The 22,275-nt window shown below is 37.6% G+C and overlaps 1 protein-coding gene across 2 annotated transcripts in view; it reads left to right on the top strand.

Moving 5' to 3' along the window:
* LOC126100834 (ankyrin-1) overlaps window positions 1-22,275 on the top strand; it is a 135,012-nt gene that overhangs the window by 7,683 nt on the left and 105,054 nt on the right. For both annotated transcript variants that reach the window (XM_049911488.1, XM_049911487.1), the window contains exon 3: window positions 8,293-8,453. In XM_049911488.1, the coding sequence (XP_049767445.1) occupies window positions 8,293-8,453 (161 nt within the window). The remainder of the gene's footprint in view (window positions 1-8,292; window positions 8,454-22,275) is intronic.

The raw sequence follows: 22,275 nt of genomic DNA, 5'->3' as shown, positions 1-22,275 counted from the left end.
GCCAATTCAGGTTTATCAGTATTCTTGTTACACTCTCCTGGGGTCTCCAAACCTGACATCATTCATGCTGCCTTTCTTTGTATACAATTAATATCCTTTGTTAGATGTATTTTGTATGAGTCCCACATGCACTTACAATATTCTGGCTTATGATGCATGAATGTTGTATACCATTCTTCTTTGTAGACTGCATGCATTTCCTCAGTATCCTACCAAGGAACTGAAGTCTATCTCCTGATTTGGACCTATGCGGTCTCCTGGCTTGTGCACAACTGAACCTATGTAGGATTTGATTTCATTTCCCCACAAATTGTTACATCTGGATATTTGTGAGAGTGGACTCCAGTTGTATCTCATTTATGTATTGGTCATAAGATGTAGTATTTTTGTATTTTCTAATGTGCAAAATTTAAGCATGTGACTGCAAATAATATATGGTACAAGTCACAGTTGGGGTTCCTTAACAATTCTGATATAAAGAAGATTATGTACACGTACAGAGAGAATGTATTTAATTCATTAGATAACAAATTAGAAGCTACTGGCATTTTCTGTGACCTGTTAAAAGCCTTTGACAGTCTGAATTGCAGCATTCTCTTAAGCGAATTAGAATATTATGTTGGCACTAGCAATGCTGTGAAATTGTCGGAGTCTTACCTAGCAAACAGAAAACAATGTGTGTCATTATGAAATGCCTGTGGAGTAAGCAGTTATTCTTCATCTGATTGGGAATTAATTACATGTGACGTTCCTCAAGATTCCTTCTTTGGTTTGTTGCCTTTTCTTGTGTACATTAATGACCTCTCTTCTGTTACATTGCCAGATGAAATGTTTGTTTTGTCTACAGAAGATAAAAACATTGCAGTAAATAGCAAGTCAAGTAGAAATTTAGAAATGGCTGCTAATTAAATTTTCACTGACCATTAGTAAATGGTTTAAAGCCAATTCACTCTCATTATACTTTGGAAAGACCCACAGTATTGCAGCTCGGAACCTGTAGGAGATTTCCTTTCAGCATGTGTATAACATATGAAGACATGCAGGTAGAAGAGGTTGACAGAGTTAAATTTCTGGAATTAGAATTTGATAATAAATTCAGTTGGGAAGGGCATAACACAGAGTTGCTGAAGCACTTAAACAAGTCTGTATTTGCAATGTGAAATGTTATCAGTTGTAGGAGACAAAAGAAAAAAAAACCTGCATACTTTGCTTACTTTCATTCTATTATGTAATATGGGATCATATTCTAGGGTAACTTGTCAAAGCAAGCAAGCAAGTGTTTTTAGAGTGCAAAAGTGTGTAATAAGACACATTTGCGGTGTAAATTCAAGATCATCATGCAGAAATCTCTTCAAGGAACTGGGTATTCTAACCACTGCTTCCCAGTATATTTATTCCTTAGTGAAATTTGTTGTAAATAATATGTCTTTTCCCAACCAATAGCTCAATACATAGTATCTACACTAAGAAGAAGAACAATCTACATAAATATCTAAAATCACTTACCTTGGACCAAAAATGGGCCCATTATTAAGGAACACACATTTTCAATAAATTTCTTGTGACCACTAAAACCTTAGCTTCAGATAAAGCACTGTTTAAACAGAGTTTGAAAGATTTTGAGGTAGGAAACTACTACTGCTCTGTAGAAGAATATCTTAACAGGGACAGTTAGATCAGCTTAAGCAAAAATGTCTGTAAAGTTACATTTTTAATAGTACTTGGTCACAGCAGTCAAGGTTAGTCATTTTATGTATGATCAATTTATTAAAAGTGCATAACAGTGTTTCATTCTGATGGTGTGTTAATTCTGTAAATAGTAGCAATTCCAGTTTATTGTAATGTATTCTCATATCTTGACAAATGATTTTATTCAAATGTGTTATGTTCCACATTTTTTTGTGTAATATACTTTATGACATGTTCCACACCCACAACAATCGTCTCATTTTTGGGTCTATGAAATGAAAGCTGAATCTACTCTAATCTTACATTTCTGATATTTAAACCAAATTGTCAATCATTGAACCACTTTGAAATCTTATCCAGATCTGCCTCAACATTTGTGCAAGTTTTTTGGGTAGTACTTCATATGACTGTATCGTAGACAGAAAGCGTAAGGCCACTATTAACATTGTCCGCCAGGTCTTTAACATACAGCATGAACAATAAGTGTCCCAACAAACCTCCCCATAAAACACCTGAAACTGTTACTGTACCTGTTGATGACTCTCCATCCAAGTTAACGTGCTATGCTTTCCCTATTGAAAAATCTTCCATACAGTCACAAATTTCTTTTCGTACCACACATGATTGTACTTTCATTAATAGGCATTCATATGGTACCTATCAAGTCAAATTTTTTTCGAAGTCAAAATATACCATATCTAGCTGATTGCTCTGATCTGTGGCTTTCAGTATGTCATGTGAGGAAAGCACAAGTTAGGTTTCTCATGACTGATGTTTCCAGAATCCATACTATTTCAAACACTGCATTAAGTTCAAGCTCAGAATATGTTCTGTAACCTCATACAACACAAGTGTGAGGACTAGCCTCTGAATTGTGACGTATAGGTGTGGGGCGCAAGATTAACAGCACCGTAACACCAAGTGCGAACTTCAGAGCTACAACTACAGTCACTCATGAAAACACTTCAGGGCTAAACAGTAACGATTTTTCTGTATTCCTGGTGGCAACAAACAATGTTGCAAAAAATGATGCAAATCTTTTTGTTCTTTTCCTTAAATGGAGAATTCAAGAATTCTTGAATGCGATTGTTTTTAATGTACCACATTATCATAAACTACATAACTGATTCTGTGTGAATAAGGAAGTACAAGAGAAAAATAAAGATGTTTCACATGTATTTAGGGAATTTAAAAAGGCAACAATTGTTGATATAACCACACTAGCGAAATGATTTCATACAGAATAAATTTCCTTTACTTCAAGTAATTTCATATAGCTCATGGCTTCCACATCAACATGCTGGGAAACACATTTGTTAGTTGCAAAATTTCAGATGCAGTAAGGCATTAAGCAAGTTACACGTTCACAAAATCTGGTTGTGGCAGACATCTGAGAAGATCAGTTTGGGTTCTGGAGCAGTGTTGGAACACATGAAGCTATACTGACACTATGACTTCTCTTATAAGCTAAATTAAGAAAAGGCAAACCTGTATTTATAGCACCAGCATTAGCATTAGACTTAGAGCAAACTTTTGACAATGTTGACTGGAATACTCTCTTTGTATTCTGTAGGTAGCAGAGGTGAAATACAGGGACAGAAAGCAGAGGGCAGTTACGTAAGTCAAGGGGCTGAAAGACAAAACAGTGATTGAGAAGAGAGTGAGACAGGGTTGTAGCCTATCCCTAATGTTATTCAAACTGTACATTGGGCAATCAGCAAAGGAAGTCAAAGAAAAATTTGGAGTAGGAATTAAAGTTCAAGGAGAAGAAATAAAAACTTGGAGGTTTGTTGATGACACTGTAATTCTTTTAGAGACAGCAAAGGACTTGAAAGAGCAATTGAACAGAATAGACAGTTTCTTGAAAGGAGGATATAGATGAACATAAAAAGGCAAAACAAGGATAATGGAATGTAGTTGTATTAAATCAGTTGATTTTGAGAGAATTAGATTAGGATTAGCAGATGAGTTTTTCTATTTGGGCAGCAAAATAACTAATGATGATTGAAGTAGGGAGGATATAAAATGTAGACTAACAATAGCAAGGTAAGTGTTTCTGAGGAAGAGAAATTATTTAACATCGAATAAAGATTTAAGTGTGAACTTGTCATTTCTGAGGGTATTTGTCTGGAAGTAGCTATGTATGGAAGTGAAATATGCTCAATAAATAGTTTAGAGAGGAAGAGAATAGAGCCTTCAGAAATGTGGTGGTACGAATACAGTAAGCAGACTGAGAAGGTTGCAGTAGTTATTCGAAGATGAAGAGGCTTGCACAGGATAGAGTAGTGTGGAGAGCTTCAGCAAACCAGTCTTCAGACTGAAAAAACGAGCAACAGTCTCCAAAAGACAAAAATGATGTATCTTTAGAATTTAGCATGTGACATGATGAAATAGTAGTTCTTTCTTCCAAGTCCAAGAGCATTGATGAAAATAATGCTCTTAACATTCTGACAGTTCCAGCTTAGACAGTTAAAATGTATGCTGTTCTGATATACCACATGCGGATGAGTGCTCATTTGAGAATGAAAACAAGTGATAAAATATTTATGTTGCTGCAAATCAATATTTGGCCTATGATAAATAAACTGTTAAAATTAGAACATTTTTGTGACATGAAGGATGTAGCTGTCATTTATGTATCAGAACACTGGCTAACAGAAAATCAAATAGACAGTTTTGTTCGTCAAGGATATGTTGTAGTTGACATAATGTGCAGGAGACAGAAATAATGAAGGTGCTAGACTTTACATCAAACATGATATACCATTTTCAAAACTGGATATCACACAACACTGTTGAGAAATAAATACCAAGATTGATTGAAGAAAATATAATAATAGTTAGCTTGTATAGGTCTCCAAATGAAGATATAAATGTTTTTTGCTTAATCTGAATTATTGGTTAAGAGACTTTTTAAGATTAAAACCAAGTTTGTTATCTGTGGGGATTTTAACATTCAAATGGGAGATTTAAAGCAACAAAACTGCAGAACATTTTTTAATATTTTCAGATCCTTAAACTTGTATCGCACAAACAAGTGACCTATTCGCAGTGATGCTTGTCTAGATAATATTGTTGTTAACTTACGTGTAGTGCATATGTGACTAGCCTGGCTGATGGAAATGTTATGGACCATGATTTATTGGTTTTAACATTTTATCATAATCACCCAACTTATTCCAATAAATTTCGTGTGCCATGATAAAATGTCAGAGAAAAGAGCATGTTATGTTATTTATTGACAAGTTAATGAACACAAATTGGGACTCTGTATTTGAGTGTTGAACAGGAAAAGCTGGAGTTGGAAACATTTTGATAACCTTTTAAAAATATAGTGTTTTTATGGTATTCTTTTCCCCCATTAATTAGTTCCTCAAGTAAATGTAAAAATAAACAGCCAGTATACAAAAGAGTTGGCAGAAATAAGAGAATAATGCTCATAGTGTATAAAGTATATAAAAGTGAAGATAATTTAGATTGAGTGGAGGTATAATGTTTACCTTAGAAGTAAAAAAGTATTAAAAAGCTAAGCTTATACAAGCCAGAAAAACAGCATGTGAAAGGTACATGGGAGGTTCTACAAATAAGTGTAAGGTTGTATGGGAAATAATTATTCCAACTGAGTATATCAAACTCTACTTGATCCAGGAGAATTAAATGACTACTTTCAGTTAGAGAACCTGGAGACAAGTTAAGCCCACAGCCACATCTGCAAGGGATTTGCTTGGTCCCTAGCTGTCTGAAGGGCCTATCTTTTATTTGTATAAAATGATACCTGATGAGGTCTGTAAAACTGTTACTAAATTATGTAATTCCAAAAGTAGGGACTGCCACTGGATGTCTAATTACGGTATTAAAAGATCAGTTTAGTTGATAAATAGGCCACCAAGCGTCATTTTAATAAATGTTTAGAGTATGGAGTTTTTCCAGATTCACCCTAAATCTCAAAAAATGGTGATAAATGACTTCTGCAGTACTGTTGACCTGTTTCTGTTGTGCCAATACTCACAAAAATGCCGGAATCCCTCATGTACATTCAATTAAGCAATTTTTTGAAAAGAATGACTTCATTTCCAAAAATCAGTAAGGATTTTGGCTAGGTAAAAATACCACTGCAGCTGTTCTGGAAATCGTTGATCAGAACTTAACAGCTTTCAAAATTGAGGAGATGCTGTCATTTGTGTTATGCGATCTACATCAGTATTTGGCTGCAGGCCTTTTAACATATTACTAATGGGATAGTGGTGTACACAAATCTAAATTAGCAGTTATTACCTCATACCTCAACAGCAGAAGACAGTTTGCCTCAATAAGAAATAAACATTCCCCCTTAGTAAAGATGGTACAAGTGTTCCACAGGAATCTGTCCCTAGCCCCTTCTTTTTCATTGTGGCTATCAGTGACCTTCCCCATTGTGCATCAGTCTGTAATGTAATTTAATTGGATAGATAAAAAATCTACTCATCAAGTGGTGGCAGAACACACACATAAAAGAGGTTCTGTAATCTGTAAAATAAGGGAAAGGCAACCACTGACCTGTGGTGAATTGCTGCATGGAGCACAGAAACACACTACGGAAAACATCATCCACACTGGCTTTTGAGCTGTAGCTCTTTTTCTAGTGAAAGAACACACATTCATACACATAACAACCAGACACCCAAATGCATACTCCTGTGACCATAGCAGGGCTTGCCACTAATGGCTCTTTGCTTGCTTTACTGAACATTTAAATCTTTCAATTTGTTTTTCAAACAATGGGAAGCCCAGAAAGGAATAACAGCAATACAGAAAGGATAGGTTGCTACTTACCACACAGAGGAGGCACTGAGCTGCGAACAGACACAATGAAAAAGAATGCCAGAAATGTTCAGCTTTTGGACTAATTCCTTAATCAGAAGTAGAAAACACACACAAACATTCACACAATCTCAAACAAAGTCTGTTAACAAATTTTCAAGAACTGGCCTTACATGATGACTATAAGAATATAATACAAACCCATGTGTATTGTTCACGTTGGGATTGTGAAGACAAGATGAAGACAAGATTAGAATATTTACTGCACACACAGAGGCATTCAAATAATCATTCTTCTCATGCTCCATAAGTGAATGGAATGGGAAGAAACCCCAATAAATGGTTCAGTGGGATGTATTCTTTATCACTTACCTCACAGTGGCTTACAGAGCAAAGAGGTGGTTGTAGATGTAGAGAAATGGCTACTATTGTCTCTGGGTGCTAAGGTCCAAGTGCAACTACATCCAAGGTGAGCTGTTTTGTTTGCATGGAAGTTTGTGCTTCAGATGTACCCTTTCGAGAAAATCTTCCCCAATTCCATGTTAATGTTTTTGCAGTTCCGTATTGAGATTGTTAGTGCATTTTTCTCAATCATTTGGAAGGAATACTATCAGGATCAAGTATGATTTAAATTGCCCTCTGTCACAGAAGTACAAAATTGTGCTACCCTAACAGAAATGCATTTGTTTCTCATGTAGTGTGAAAAAGGCTTTAAAAGTAGGTGTCAAAGGAAGAAAGTAACATAACTAATTCAATTAGTCTTATTATAGCCCAATAACTCTGAGGTAATAACATCAGAGGCATTTGACATAGTCATTGCATAAAAGTTAGCCACCGCTGTTTATTTGATGATTTAAAAATGTGAATATTTTGCTATAAACAGGTTGCTTCTATATTTGCTCACATGGTTATTCTTTAGGGGCATTAAATGGAATTAAATACTGAGATTGGAGATGAAAAGTTGACTACAAACTGGATGTTTGGTATGAAGAATTGATGAAAATGGGTGTTAATGTCAGCGAGCGAGACAGTTTGGTGCTGAGTAGAAACTTTTTGACAGTCCATGTGAGATTAAGTGATGAAAAGATAGATATTGTGAATTGATAGCTTGTACTGATTCCTCAAACAGTGCCATATATTTAGAGATTTGTAACAGAATTTGGATAACTTCCTTGTTCAAAAGTGTCAATACACTGACATGGTATATTACCATAAGTGTCCAAGATGAGCCTGTATGAAACATACCTTGCACCTTTATTGATCTGCATGTGTTGCAAGTGGCAACAAGAACTGGATTACACAGGAGACACTCATAGGTAACACAAACAACAAGTAAAATCAAAATAAGGAATGAATGTATTGGATAACAATAATAATCTTAGATGTTTAGTCTCTTCAAGCCTTTAATAAGTAGTGGGGATTAGACAGTATAGATAAGGATGAGATGAAAAGACATGTATGTAAGAAATGAAACACTGGCCATGTCTGTAACATAATTGTTACAGGAAGATTTCATTTTGACCTGAAAAACTGGAAGATTTAAACTGTCATGATTTGCAGTATTTTGCTACAACATTTATCTTAAAAGTTAAGTTTATTACAAAATTCACATTTCATGTGTTGCACTGTTATTACAGTATCACTAGTTATTGCAATAAGTTGCAAATGTCTTGTATAGATAGGTATGAAGTGGAATTTTATCATTGTCTGATTGGGCCAGAACAAGTGATAAGAGTAGTTAATTATTTTAAAAATATAAGACTCACATTAATTGACGTTTTAAATATATAATTTAATTTGTAGAATGAAAACATTTTATTGGAGCACAACGATGAAGGCTACAACCTACTGCAGAAGTGTGTGGGTCTCAATAATGTGGAAATGGTACGCTGGATTTTGTCACGAAATACAGACGTCAACAGGGGAGCTTGCTCCTTACCATTACATATAGCATGCCTCAAGGGGTGAGTACATTCTGTCATCCAAACGTTTCAAAATTACATTTATCTTTCAATCTGTACTTTTGTTTCACAAATGTTATGGTTTTTTTATGCTGCTCGTGTATATTTTTCATTTCTGCTACCAGTGTGGAACATAGATCTTTTGTGAAACAAAAATTTCCAGGATTACAAATGTTTAGTGTTACTAGAAACTGATGTAAAAATCTATTTATGAGTTGTCAAAATATGTGTATATGAACAGACGCTGACAAAAAATATTTGCTTTTCAAACTGGAGATACTTCGATATGGCCAAAGAACAGAAACCTTGTGGGAGATGCTACTACAGGGAGTAGGTAGGAAAGTCACCTGGGAATGTGAATCCAGAGAGACAGCAATCCAGAATGAGACAAAATCACCGATGAAGTGATACCAACTGATGAGATCAGAAAATCTGAACAATTAAATGTAGAGCAGGAGATAAGGGAGGTAAATGCTGAAATATTTCTGCAGTATTACCCACAGTGGCAGCTTAGAACTTGACTGGCCAACATAGAAACTTGAAGAGTTATCGTATGTCAGTTGGTCTTATATGGATGTGCCACACATTGCTCTCCTGTTGTCCTACCAGTTACAAGATTGAAGTATACAGTTTATACATTAATTCACAGTGTTGTATAGATACCATTAAGGCCCTCAGAGACGTAGAATGAGTCAATATATATGTCAATGAAAGACAAGGAAATTGTTGAAACTTAATCTGTATATTGTGTTAAAAGTGATCTATCTCTATGCTGCATAATGCTATTCATGCTTAGTGCCAGCTGAGATGATACTTTAAAAAAAGATGTGCCTCCTAAGCTATACCAGACTGTTGCTGTTTATGCAGTGATGGCAGATTAGTATTTACACAATTGCAAGGTCTTTTCTCAAAGGAAACATTTTCCTACATTTGTAAATACTGCATACTATTTTACAATACAGCTTTATCGCAAACACTGCTAGCTGGCATGTAGCTAACAGAACTTTAAAATTTCTGAATTTAGATGTTCTGATAATTTGTATAAAGAGTGGCTAAAGAGGTAGTGGTCAAGGTTGGTATCAGAACTGGTAGAGAACAGTTTGGGTAATGATTACCATGAAATTAGTACTTTTACACCTAGTGTGGAGCCCAGTAGTGTCACCTGTGATTTAGGCCCTTTGGGAAAGGATCTCAGGGCAAAAAGATTGTGTACTAATAGTAGGAGGTGCAGGTAACAGTTTGGTGGTAACCATAATTATACAACAGAGGTTTACATTAGTTACATCAATGAGAATGCTCCTCACACTAGTGTGAAAATCATGTTAATTCAAAAGTTGAAAAATCACTCATGAAAGAGGAGGTTCATATGTGGACATGATTGTGCAGTACCCCTCTCTCTGTCACGTCATATACAGAGTGCTTTTGGTAAGGGGCTACTTGCATGGCTAATTACTAGTTTGATCAAAGCAGTATTGAACCTGGAGGGTGAAGTGGTGGGCCTAGGGGAAACATTGCTGACAGTTAAGAATGTCTTTTATTGACTTCAGTACATGATATGGTGAGATGACCATGCCTTTTCTTATGTCTCTGGCCTGATGTTGATGAGGCGGTGATGGCTGCTACCCTGGATGCTGAACTGACAGAAGGCCATGGTCAACCAGTAATCTTTAGAGGCTATGGCCATTGATGTCTGCATCATGCTACTTTTCTCAGCATCATGGAGGCCTGGCGGACTCTTGTTCTGCTTGTGTCATCACAGGACTGCATGAAGATGGCTGTATTCGAGGTACGATTTCCTGCTCTCTGGCAGGAGTTGGACAGCACATGATGCTGTAGTGCCAAGTCGCACTAGTAACTCACTGTTAATGGTGGCAGACATGGGTGGCAGGTGGGTGAGACCATGCCACTGGGTCCCATGAAGGACTTGGTGCTGGTGGCAGACATAGCATGGTTACTGACAGAATGGGATTGTCAGGATCAGTTAATAATGCCCTTGAATATCTGAAACTAGCCTTTACAAATAGCTTCAGGTACATGAATATGTCACTCACTTCACCAAAAGAAATAACTTCCATAATAAAATCTTTAAAAACAAAGCGTTCTAGTGGTTACGATGAAATATCAACAAAGTTAATTAAGGCATGTTCTTGTGAGTTTAGTACAGTTCTAAGTTACTTGTGTAACCAATCAATTATAACTGGGACATTTCCTGACTGGCTAAAATATGCAGATGTTAAGCCTCTATTCAAGAAAGGGGATAAAGAGATACCATCAGACTACAGACCGATTTCACTTTTGCCAGCATTCTAAAAAATTTTTGAAAAAGTAATGTACAGGCAGCTTCTCAACCACCTGTCCACAAATAACATATTATCAAGAACACCGTTTGGATTTCTGAAGGGTTCTGATATCGAGAAAGCTATTTACACCTACAGTGAAAATGTACTTAATTCATTAAATAACGAATTACAAGCAGCAGGTATTTTCTGTGATTTGTCAAAGGCATTTCGATTGTGTGGACCACAACATCCTTTTAAATAAATTAGAATTCTATGGTGTCACGGGCAGTGCTGCAAAATGGTTCAAGTCATACCTCGCTAACAGGAAACAAAGGGTGTCAGTGCAAAGGACTAGTGAATTAAGTCATCAGTCATCATCAGAATGGGAAGAAATTACATGTGGTGTCCCAGAAGGATCCATTTTAGGGCCATTCCTTTTTCTTGTGTACATTAATGATCTCTCATCAATTACACTGCCAGAAGCAGAATTCGTTTTGTTTGCAGATGACACAAGTATTGCAGTAAATAGTATGTCGAGTGTGGTTCTAGAAAGATCTGCTAATGATATTTTCATGGATATTAATAAATGGTTTAAAGCCAACTCACTGACATTAAACTTCGAAAAGACTCACTATATGCAATTCAGAACCTGTAAGAGGTTTCCACCCAGCGTATGCATAAAGTATGAAGAAGAGCAGATAGAAGAGGTTGACAGTCTTAAATTCCTGGGATTACAACTTGATAATAAATTCAGTTGGGAGGAGCACACCACAGAACTGCAGAAACGCCTTAACAAATCTGTTTTTGCAATTCGAGTGTTAACAGACATAGGCGACATAAAAATGAAAAAGCTTGCATACTTTGCCTACTTTCATTCCATAATGTCATATGGTATAATATTTTAGGGTAACTCTTCAAGTCAAACAAAAGTTTTCAGAGTCCAAAAGCGTGTAATACGTATTATTTGTGGAGTAAATTCACGGACGTCCTGTAGAAACCTCTTCAAAGAACTGGGTGTACTAACTACTGCCTCTCAGTATATTTACTCCTTAAAGAAATTTGTCCTAAATAATATATCTCTTTTTCCAACAAACAGCTCAGTTCATACATACAATACCAGGAACAAAAATGATCTGCACAAGGACTTAAAAGCACTTACTCTAGTTCAAAAAGGGGTCCACTACTGGGGAACACTCATCTTCAATAATTTGCCATCAGACATAAAAAATTTATTTACAAGTAAAGATCAGTTTAAAAGAAGCCTGAAAGACTTATTGTGGCCAACTCCTTCTGCTCCATTGACGAATTTTTTAATAGAAACAAATGATGTATTGTATATACTCATACTATTAGTATTCTTATTTCAGCTTGAAAAATGATGTATTGTATATACTCATACTATTAGTATTGTTATTTCAGCTTAAAAAAGTGACATGGTTCACATCCACAAGGATCTCCTCAGTACGGATCTATGGAACGAATAACTAATCTAATCTAATCTCTAATCTTGAGCCCAAAAGTGCTACTGGTGGTGCCCAATTGTCTTTCTGTCCTGTGTAGCTCTGGCATTGAGGTGGTGGTGGTGGTGGTGGTGGTGGTGGTGGTGGTGGTGCTGCTGCTGCTGCTGGTTTCCAGTGATGAGAAATAATCCTGTGCTTTATTTAAAAAAAAAACCGGCACCTGGGCACATCACCCATAACAAGAGACTTGCGCTAGTGTGGTGACATTGCCCTACTGGCTAAACAGTTACCAGTGTGTGGTACAGCTTATTGCTGTGCTCAGCTGTTCTGGCTTTGCAATCCCCTTGTGTGCCTGTTATTGTGACCCATGTGTCACCACATTGGCAGCTACTGATTCAGGGCTGTCAACACAACACTCTCCAAGTTGGCTCCCACACTGATTCTCAGTACTTTTGCTAAATACTTATAATTTTTGCTCAAAAACTGGGAAACAGCACTACACTGCCCCACTGAATGGAGAAGACCTGGTCCCTTAGGTCTTGCACCAACTTGGATCTCTACTGTGATTACCTTTGCCCTTAATGTGTAAAATGAGAAATTAATACTAAATCAACTAGCCTTAATTATTATACTAATTATACTCTTAATTATTATACTCCTCTTTAACTTCATAAATCTATTTATCATCCCTTGCTCGTACTGTTTAACCCCACATCATCTCTTAAGGGTCCGTTTCCCTGCCCATTAACTCAAATACTACATAACATATGTCACTGCCAGGCGTCTTGCCATGCTTATGGCACAAAAGGAACTTGTAACTGTCCATTCTACACTTACAAGCTAAACTGACTATCCTTCTTTCTTAATAAATTATCCTTAACATATCAACTTTAACAAAACTTGATCTGAATTCATTAAACTCTTACACTTGGCATATCATCTGTCTGTATGGTGGTGTCTTAAGCCATTGTTTTGGAACAACTTTCAGAACTTTGTTCCTGAGGCAACAGTTTTTCTTATGCTTCTCAGGACTACATGCTCTAAAACTACCTTTACAAGACACCACATATGGCACTACCATTCACAATATTTCAACATATAGTCCCACTTATTCCTCCCCATGTAGCACTCCTTAAAGACTGAATTTTTCCCAAAATGCTTGATTGTCTTGTTTGTCTGCTCACCTAAAACAACTTCCTGATGCCTGCTGGTACTGTATCCTGTGAGTTACTCCTTAATGTAGGTGAACATGGTTTAAGTGGTTTGTCTTTTATAGTAGATGCACCCTGTGACAGTTCTACACTGGCAGCAGCTTCCTGTCACCAAAGGCTAACTTTAGCATGATGTTCAGTCAGTGTGTTTACTTTCAGGCTTGTGATGCACCCTTTGTCCACTTAATACTTGTCACGTGCACGCTACTGTGGCTGTGCTGTAAACAGCTTTCTGCATACATCAGCTGCCAGCCCTGAAGGCTGTGACCCAGTTCTTGCGCTTGCACTACATCCTGAACCTCTGGTTTGTGCTCTTCACAGGTTCAGCCCTGTTGGCTTCATTATCCACTCTACGAACTAATCTCCTCATTCTTTTCTTCCACTCACCCTGCTTCTTAGAAAATATATGTGCCTGTGCAGTTTCTGCTACATTCTCTGCAACACAACTACCAACTACTTCTTGTGTATTCCCTGTAGTGTCTAAAACAACAACATTATATGTGCTTCGAGTATGCATGATGCAAAAATCACCGGCATATGCATTTCCCTGTGCATCCAACACAAGTTCTCTGGCCTCAACAAAACAGCCATCATCACCCAACGGAGCAGACTGCACTTATATCACTCACGTTGTCATCCCCACACTTAATCACTTCAGCACAGCCCACACTCTTGCCTGGGCTTACAGTTACTCGGACTCCACAGTTCCATTAGATATCGGAGCTGGTATTTCTAGATTACTCTTCTTAACTTTAGCAAGTCACTACTCTCTGTGTCACATAAATTCCCAGGAACTTGTACTTCGACACCATCTACCACTAATCTAACCAGCCTACTGAAAAAAAAATTGTCTAACAAACTAAGACATTCCTCCTACTCTTTACAGAATTGACAGGTTAATTACATCAACGGCAGTTGAACCTTCTGCTGGAACAGGTAAACTGTCCACAAGTCTGCACTTCTCCCTCACAGTTTCCTACTTTTCCGTTCTCTCTGTTTCTCCTCTTTTCTTCTATTCCAGACTCTCCATAATCAACGTATTCTCCACATGCCAAGGCCCATTTCCCATTATCCATCTGCAACTTTTCCCCATACTCCAGTGTTTTGTGATAAGTCATTTTGTTTATATTAACATTAAGTGCTTCTAATCTCTTGTTCTGCTCCACTTTTACCACTTGCAGCTTATCTACTTCCCCTCTTAAGATTTGGAGTACTTCCTTCCTGGTAGGTCCTTGCAGTATTGCCATCCGTGCTACATGTGATACTGACCACGACATGATTATCAGTTACACAATAATAATCAAGAGATAAAAAACCTAAGACATTTAAATGTTCTAATATTTCTCACTACTTTACAAAATACCAAGTCATATTCCTTGCTCCACACAAAACTAAACCATATTATGAGAGCACTTAACCATAACACTATCACACTACTCCCTACTACACCTTAACCACTCTCACCTGAGTGGCTGCTCAGAATTACTACTACACACGGCAACAATGACTAAACTTCTCCTCCCCAATCACTACCCATAGTTAACAGCATAAATACTACTAGAAGATAATGAGCAACACCTCTTGCTTTTGACACCCATACTTCCTATATCAACCAGGCAAAAATTAACACACATTTACACGTCCTTAAAAGATTCCTCCTACGTTCCTCCACTGATCGTACAAGTATGACTCCATCCCTGACAAAATCCACTGACTTGCCATGACCTTCCAGTCAAACAAAAAGAAAACAAAAAGACTGCACTCACACCACAAGGAAGGTACTATACTGTAGGTGGTGGTGTTCTTCCTGCTTTCACCAAATGGCATGGTGACGGGCTTGAAGATCACCTGCTGACACCTGGTGGTAGGGTGTGGTGGCGAGTTGTGGGCCAGTTGGCCCAATGGAAACACTGTTGACAGTTGAGAAAGAGTTTTATTGACTTCAATACATTTTGTGTGTGGCTGGTGTTGACGAGTAGGCAGCAGCTTCCACGCTGGGTGCTGAGCCGGCACTCTGTGATGTCAGTGTTGTTGTTGATGGAAGGCCTGTGGTCAGCCAGCAGCCTTTAGAGTCCACAGCTGTTGATATCAGTGATGTGCTACTTTCCTTGGCATTTTGGAAGTCTGATTGTCTCTCACTTTGCTGGCATCACCAAAGTGGTGTGTGAAGATGGCTGTGTGTGGTACAACTCGCTGCCATCTGGCAGGAGTCAGACATCAACTGTTGCTGTGGCACCAAGTTGCACAAGGAACTCGGTGTTGATGGCAGCAGGCGCAGATGGCAGGTTGGTGGGCCTGTGGCACCAAGTCCCTTGAAGGACTTAGTGCTGGTGGCAGGCACAGATTGGTCTCAAACCCATGGCTGCTGCCGCTGGTGCCCAGTCACCTCACTATCTCACATAGCTGTGGCATCATGGTTGTGCTGCTGGTTTCCAGTGATGAGAAGGGATCCCCTGTCTCAGTATTCAGACTTGTTTATGTGTCTGTGGCATGCATTTGTTTCACTAAAACCTTGCACCTACTGAAGTTGCCCATAACAGGAGCCTTGCCATGCTACAGTGATATCACCCTGATGGTGAAACAATTACCATTGTATTGTACAGTTTATATTTACATCTACATCTACATGGTTACTCTGAAATTCACACTTAAGTGCCTGGCTGAGGGTTCATCGAACCATTTTCATACTACTTCTCTACCATTCCACTCTCGAATGGCGCGTGGGAAAAAGGAACACCTAAATCTTTCCGTTTGAGCTCTGATTTCTCTTATTTTATTATGATAATCATTCCTCCCTATGTAGGTGGGTGTCAACAAAATATTTTCACATTCAGAAGAGAAAGTTGGTGATTGAAATTTCGCAAGTAGATCTTGCCACAAAGAAAACCGCCTTTCTTTCAGTGACTGCCACCCCAACTCGCGTATCGTATCAGTGAAACTCTCACCCCTATTGCGTGATAACAAGAAATGAGCTGTCATTCTTTGCACTTTTTCGATGTCTTCCATCAATCCTACCTGGTAAGGATCCCACACCGTGCAGCAATATTCCAGTAGAGGACGGACAAGTTTAATGTAGGCTGTCTCTTTGGTGGGTTTGTCGCATCTTCTAAGTGTTCTGCCAGCAAAGCGTAGTCTTTATTTCGCCTTCCCCACAATATTATCTATGTGGTCTTTCCAATTTAAGTTGCTCATAATTGTAATTCCTAGGTATTTAGTCGAATTGACAGCCCTTAGATTTGTGCGATTTATCGTATACCCAAAATTTATTGGATTTCTTTTAGTACCCATTTGGATGACCTCGCACTTTTCTTTGATTAGTGCCAATTGCCACTTTTCACACCATACAGAAAATCCCTCTAGATCATTTTGTAACTGGAATTGATCGGCTGATGATTTTACTAGATGGTAAATTACAGCGTCATCTGCAAACAATCTAAGGGGGCTGCTCAGATTATCGCCTAGATCATGCATGTAAATCAGGAACAGCAGAGGGCCTGTGACACTACCTTGCAGAATGCCAGATATCACTTCTGTTCTACTTGATGATTTACCGTCTATCACTATGAACTGTGACCTCTCTGAGAGGAAATCATGAATCCAGTCACACAACTGAGATGATACTCCATATGCACGCAGTTTTATTAATAGTCGCTTGTGAGGAATGGTATCAAAAGCCTTTTTTACTGCTGCGCTCGGCTATTCTAGCTTTGCACCCTACGTACGCGTCTTATTGTCACCCATATGTCTCCCCACTGATGGCTACCAATTCATGGCTGTTAACACAATGCTCCACAATGGCTTTCTCATTACTTTTGCTCATTGATTTTGCTAAATACGTGTAATTTTTGCTCAAAAACTTGATAGTGGCATTACAAACCCATCCCAGTGACTTGCAATGTGTTTCCTAGTTCTTTTATGAGTAAATTCGTGTGAAGATCAAAGCTAAATAGTTCCAGTTGAAACAGCTACTAACAACACAAAATACTGCAGCTTGGATAAAGATAGGAAATGCTTTTAGTGCCTTCTATCAAAATGTTAGAAGATTATTAATAAACAAGATAAACCTCTTACATCCAAACAGGAAAATGAAAGCATGGTTGGAATTCCAACAGACTTGTTATACTTATCAAAACACCAAATGAAAATCATTGAAAATAAACAATTACATGCGATGAAAGAGTGGTGATACATACAGAAAATGGAGTCAAGTCCCAGGTCATTCAGATTAATGAATATTCTATTGAACAGCTCTTTGAATGCTATGAAATAATAGCACACCAGAAACACAAACTTTTATAGTGTTGACAGTTTACAGACGATCAGCAGGAAATATCTTAAGCTTCATAAAGCAACTAGAAATGGTTCTAATAGTGTTACACAGAATTAACTGGATAATAGGTGCTTCCAAGGTTCTCAGGTGTACTGCCGGTTGTGGACCTTCAGCCACAATATTTTGGCTCACAACCATTCCACCATCAGGTAATGCAGGTGACATGAAGTGTTTGCTGCATGCTGTTGATGTTTGTACCTGCTGGTCCATAGTTCGGGCCTCGCCAGCCCTGTGCCATGCTTGTCCAGGGGAGTCTCAGATGCTTTTCACTTTCTGTGTTGCACATGGTGTCCAGATGTCACGTTCTGGTTTGACGGAACTTAATAATGGCTCCCATGCCTTGCTCAGTTGGAAGCCCATGCCTCTGTTGTTTGAATTATCAGTCACACAGATTTCAGTTGATTTTTTGAAAATGCAGATCCAAAATTTATTGGTGGAAAATCATTGTTGTTGCAGGCTTTAATGTTGATTTTCTGTCAGATAATACCAACTGAGAAAATCTAGAATTTTTTGATGTCCAGCCTATGTTATTTGCCACAGTAAAATTCCTTACAGTAACAGGACGTAGCGTAACAGCCACTGACAATTTATTTTTAGACCAAACTACTTTCAGAGATTTAAATGTAAGAGTGATAGGCACAGTCTAACACAAGTATCGTTTTTGTTATCCACAGTGACAACAGCACCCCAAATGGTCAGCGAGTGACACTTCTGAATACTATTTTGGATGAGTGCAAATGCTATCCTGATTTATAACATAGTTTCTACAATAGGAAATCTATATAGTGCCATAAAAATTGACCATAACTACAAAGTGACAGCACATTCATCACTTTATTTTCCTAAGAATCCTGGAAGTTACAAAATGATACATTATACAGCAGTTAATTTACGATTCTCTTGTAACATACAGATATTTACCAGATAATGTCATTGTCCTTTAATATACATCTACATGTGAGTTGCACTTAAGTGCATGGGAGAAGCTTCATCAAACCAACTTCACAGTAGTTCTCTATTATTTCAATCTCAAACAGCACATGGAAAAAACAAACACCTATAGCTTTTTGTGCGGGCTCTGATTTCCCATATTTTCTTATGATGATCATTTCTCCCTATGTAGTTCAGCATCAACAAAGTATTTTCTCATTTGGAGGAGAAAGTTGGTGACTGAAATTCTGTGAGAAGATTCCACCGCAATGAAAAATGTCTTTGTTTTAATGATGTCCACCACAAATCCTGTATCATGTCAGTGACTCTCTCTCCCCTGTTTCTCAATAATACAAAATGTTCTGCTCTTCTGTGAACTTTCTTAATGTACTCTGTTAATCCTATCTGCTAAGGATCCCACACTGTGAGGACTGACAAGCATAGTGCAGGGAGAGTCTCTTTAGTAGACCTGTTACATCTTCTAAGTGTTCTACAGATAGAACACAGTATTTGGTTTGCCTTCCCCACAGTATTTTCCACGTGTTATTTCCAATTTAAGTGTTTCTATTTATAATTCCTAAGTATTTAGTTGAATTTATGACCTTTAGATTTGGCTGATTTATTGTGTAACTGATGTTTGACTGATTCCTTTTAGCACTCATGTGGGTGACCTCACACTTTTCATTATTTAGAGTCAATTTCCAGGTTTCACACCATACAGATATCTTTTCTAAATAATTTTGCAATTTGTTTTGATCTTCTGGTGACTTTACTAGACAATAAATGACAGCATCATCTGTAAACAACCTAAGACAGCTGCTCAGATTATAAATGTCTGCTTGTGTCTGTGTATATGCGGATGGATATGTGTGTGTGTGCGAGTGTATACCTGTCCTTTTTTCCCCCTAAGGTAAGTCTTTCCGCTCCCGGGATTGGAATGACTCCTTACCCTCTCCCTTAAAACCCATATCCTTTTGTCTTTCCTTCTCCTTCCCTCTTTCCTGACGAGGCAACCGTTGGTTGCGAAAGCTAGATTTTTGTGTGTATGTTTGTGTTTGTTTGTGTGTCTGTCGACCTGCCAGCGCTTTTGTTTGGTAAGTCTCATCATCTTTCTTTTTAAATATATTTTTCCCACGTGGAATGTTTTCCTCTATTATATATATATATATATATATATATATATATATATATATATATGGTTATAATAGAAGGAAACATTCCACGAAGGAAAAATATATCTAAAAACAAAGATGATGTGACTTACCAAATGAAAGTGCTGGCAGGTCGACAGACACACAAACGAACACAAACATACACACAAAATTCAAGCTTTCGCAACAAACTGTTGCCTCATCAGGAAAGAGGGAAGGAGAGGGAAAGACGAAAGGATGTGGGTTTTGGGAGAGGGTAAGGAGTCATTCCAGTCCCGGGAGCGGAAAGACTTACCTTAGGGGGAAAAAAGGACGGGTACACACTCGCACACACACACATATCCATCCACACATATACAGACACAAGCAGACATATTTAAAGACCATTCTTTCTTTCTTTCATTCATTCTTGTTGGTCTTTAAATATGTCTGCTTGTGTCTGTATATGTGTGGATGGATATGTGTGTGTGTGCGAGTGTGTACCCGTCCTTTTTTCCCCCTAAGGTAAGTCTTTCCGCTCCCGGGACTGGAATGACTCAAAACCCACATCCTTTCGTCTTTCCCTCTCCTTCCCTCTTTCCTGATGAGGCAACAGTTTGTTGCGAAAGCTTGAATTTTGTGTGTATGTTTGTGTTCGTTTGTGTGTCTGTCGACCTGCCAGCACTTTCATTTGGTAAGTCACATCATCTTTGTTTTTAGATATATATATATATATATATATATATATATATATATATATATATATATATATATATATATATATATATATATATATATATATACACACACCATATGTGTGGATGGATATGTGTGTGTGTGCGAGTGTATACCCGTCCTTTTTTCCCCCAAAGGTAAGTCTTTCCGCTCCCGGGACTGGAATGACTCCTTACCCTCTCCCTTAAAACCCACATCCTTTCGTCTTTCCCTCTCCTTCCCTCTTTCCTGATGAGGCAACAGTTTGTTGCGAAAGCTTGAATTTTGTGTGTATGTTTGTGTTCGTTTGTGTGTCTGTCGACCTGCCAGCACTTTCATTTGGTAAGTCAGCACTTTCATTTGGTAAGTCACATCATCTTTGTTTATATATATATATATATATATATATATATATATATATATATATATATATATATAGCCACAGAACGTTCTGTGGCTATTAACATGGTATCTGGGTTTTTGTCTTGTATCATGCTGGCACAGGTTGTAATCCACCCCTTCCTCACATCTTTTGTTGACTGTCACAGACTTCATAATAAACTCTTCTAATAAGCTTTGAGAGGAGTAAGGTTTACAATAAACTTTTTACTTATCTTTTTTTCTTATAGTTGGCTCCAGTTCTTCACCTCTAGGGGTTGATTCTTGAAGCTGAAATTTTTGATATAGGTTTCCATGGTTCCAATTGACGTAGTAACTTCTGAAGACTTGCCTGATCAGTTAATTTTATTCACTCACATTTTTCTGTAACACAGTGTCCTTACAATTTCCACTTCAAAACTGAAAATTACATTGTTCTTGCCAAAAATAAAAACATGTCCAATCACATCGGAGGTATGCAGTACCAACAATACCAATAATACACCAAAGAGTTCACAAACCTTCATGACAAATCAATCTCCACCAATCCACATCACCATTTCATAAATGTATCGAGAAGTAAGCACAACAAATTTTGCCAAATTGCGCAATTAAAAACAGGAATTCTAAGCATGCCAAACATTTTGTAATTTCAAATGTTTCCAAAAGAAAAGCAATTTCAACTGCACATACAGAGATAGTACATATCGACTGCAGCAACAAAATCAAAGTAATCTACCTTTACATATTTTCAGCCCAAAATACAACACATCATGTACAAAATCATATGCAACTGTTGCAGAAAAACAACTAAGATAATATTAACCTGTTTAAAAATTCGTAATTATTTTTTGGTATCTGTAACCTCTGCTGAGGAAAGGCAGTGCTAGAGGAGGGCATCCCTTTGCAAGGTCTCAGTTGAAATTTGGATTTATTGTTTTCACAAGCAATATAACTTTGAATATGTATACACCTATAATGAAAAACACACCTAATTTTGGGAACAGCTTCCAATATGATTCTCTGGGTTTGCCATCACAAACAATTCTTATAACTTTTTTCTGTAGTGCTAATAATTTGCTTAGGTTGGCTTCAGTTGTTGCACCCCATATTTCTACAGCATACTTTAAATTTGATGAGGATAGTGAATGATAAGCGTTTTAGTACACACATATCCTTGCTAATCATTTTTATGGCAAATACATTCTTTGACAGCTTACAGGCTAAGGAATCTGTATGCACGTTCCTGGATTGTAATTCCCGAGAATTTTATCCATTTTTCCTTTTTTACAATATCATTTCTTATGGATAATTTCATGCCAAATTCTATTTGTTTCCTTGTGTTAAATTCCATTATTGCAGTCTTTGAAGCACTTACATTTAGATTGCTTTC

The sequence above is a fragment of the Schistocerca cancellata genome, chromosome 9, assembly GCF_023864275.1.
Source record: "Schistocerca cancellata isolate TAMUIC-IGC-003103 chromosome 9, iqSchCanc2.1, whole genome shotgun sequence".
NCBI lineage: Eukaryota > Metazoa > Arthropoda > Insecta > Orthoptera > Acrididae > Schistocerca > Schistocerca cancellata.
This window is presented reverse-complemented; position numbering and strand designations above follow the sequence as displayed.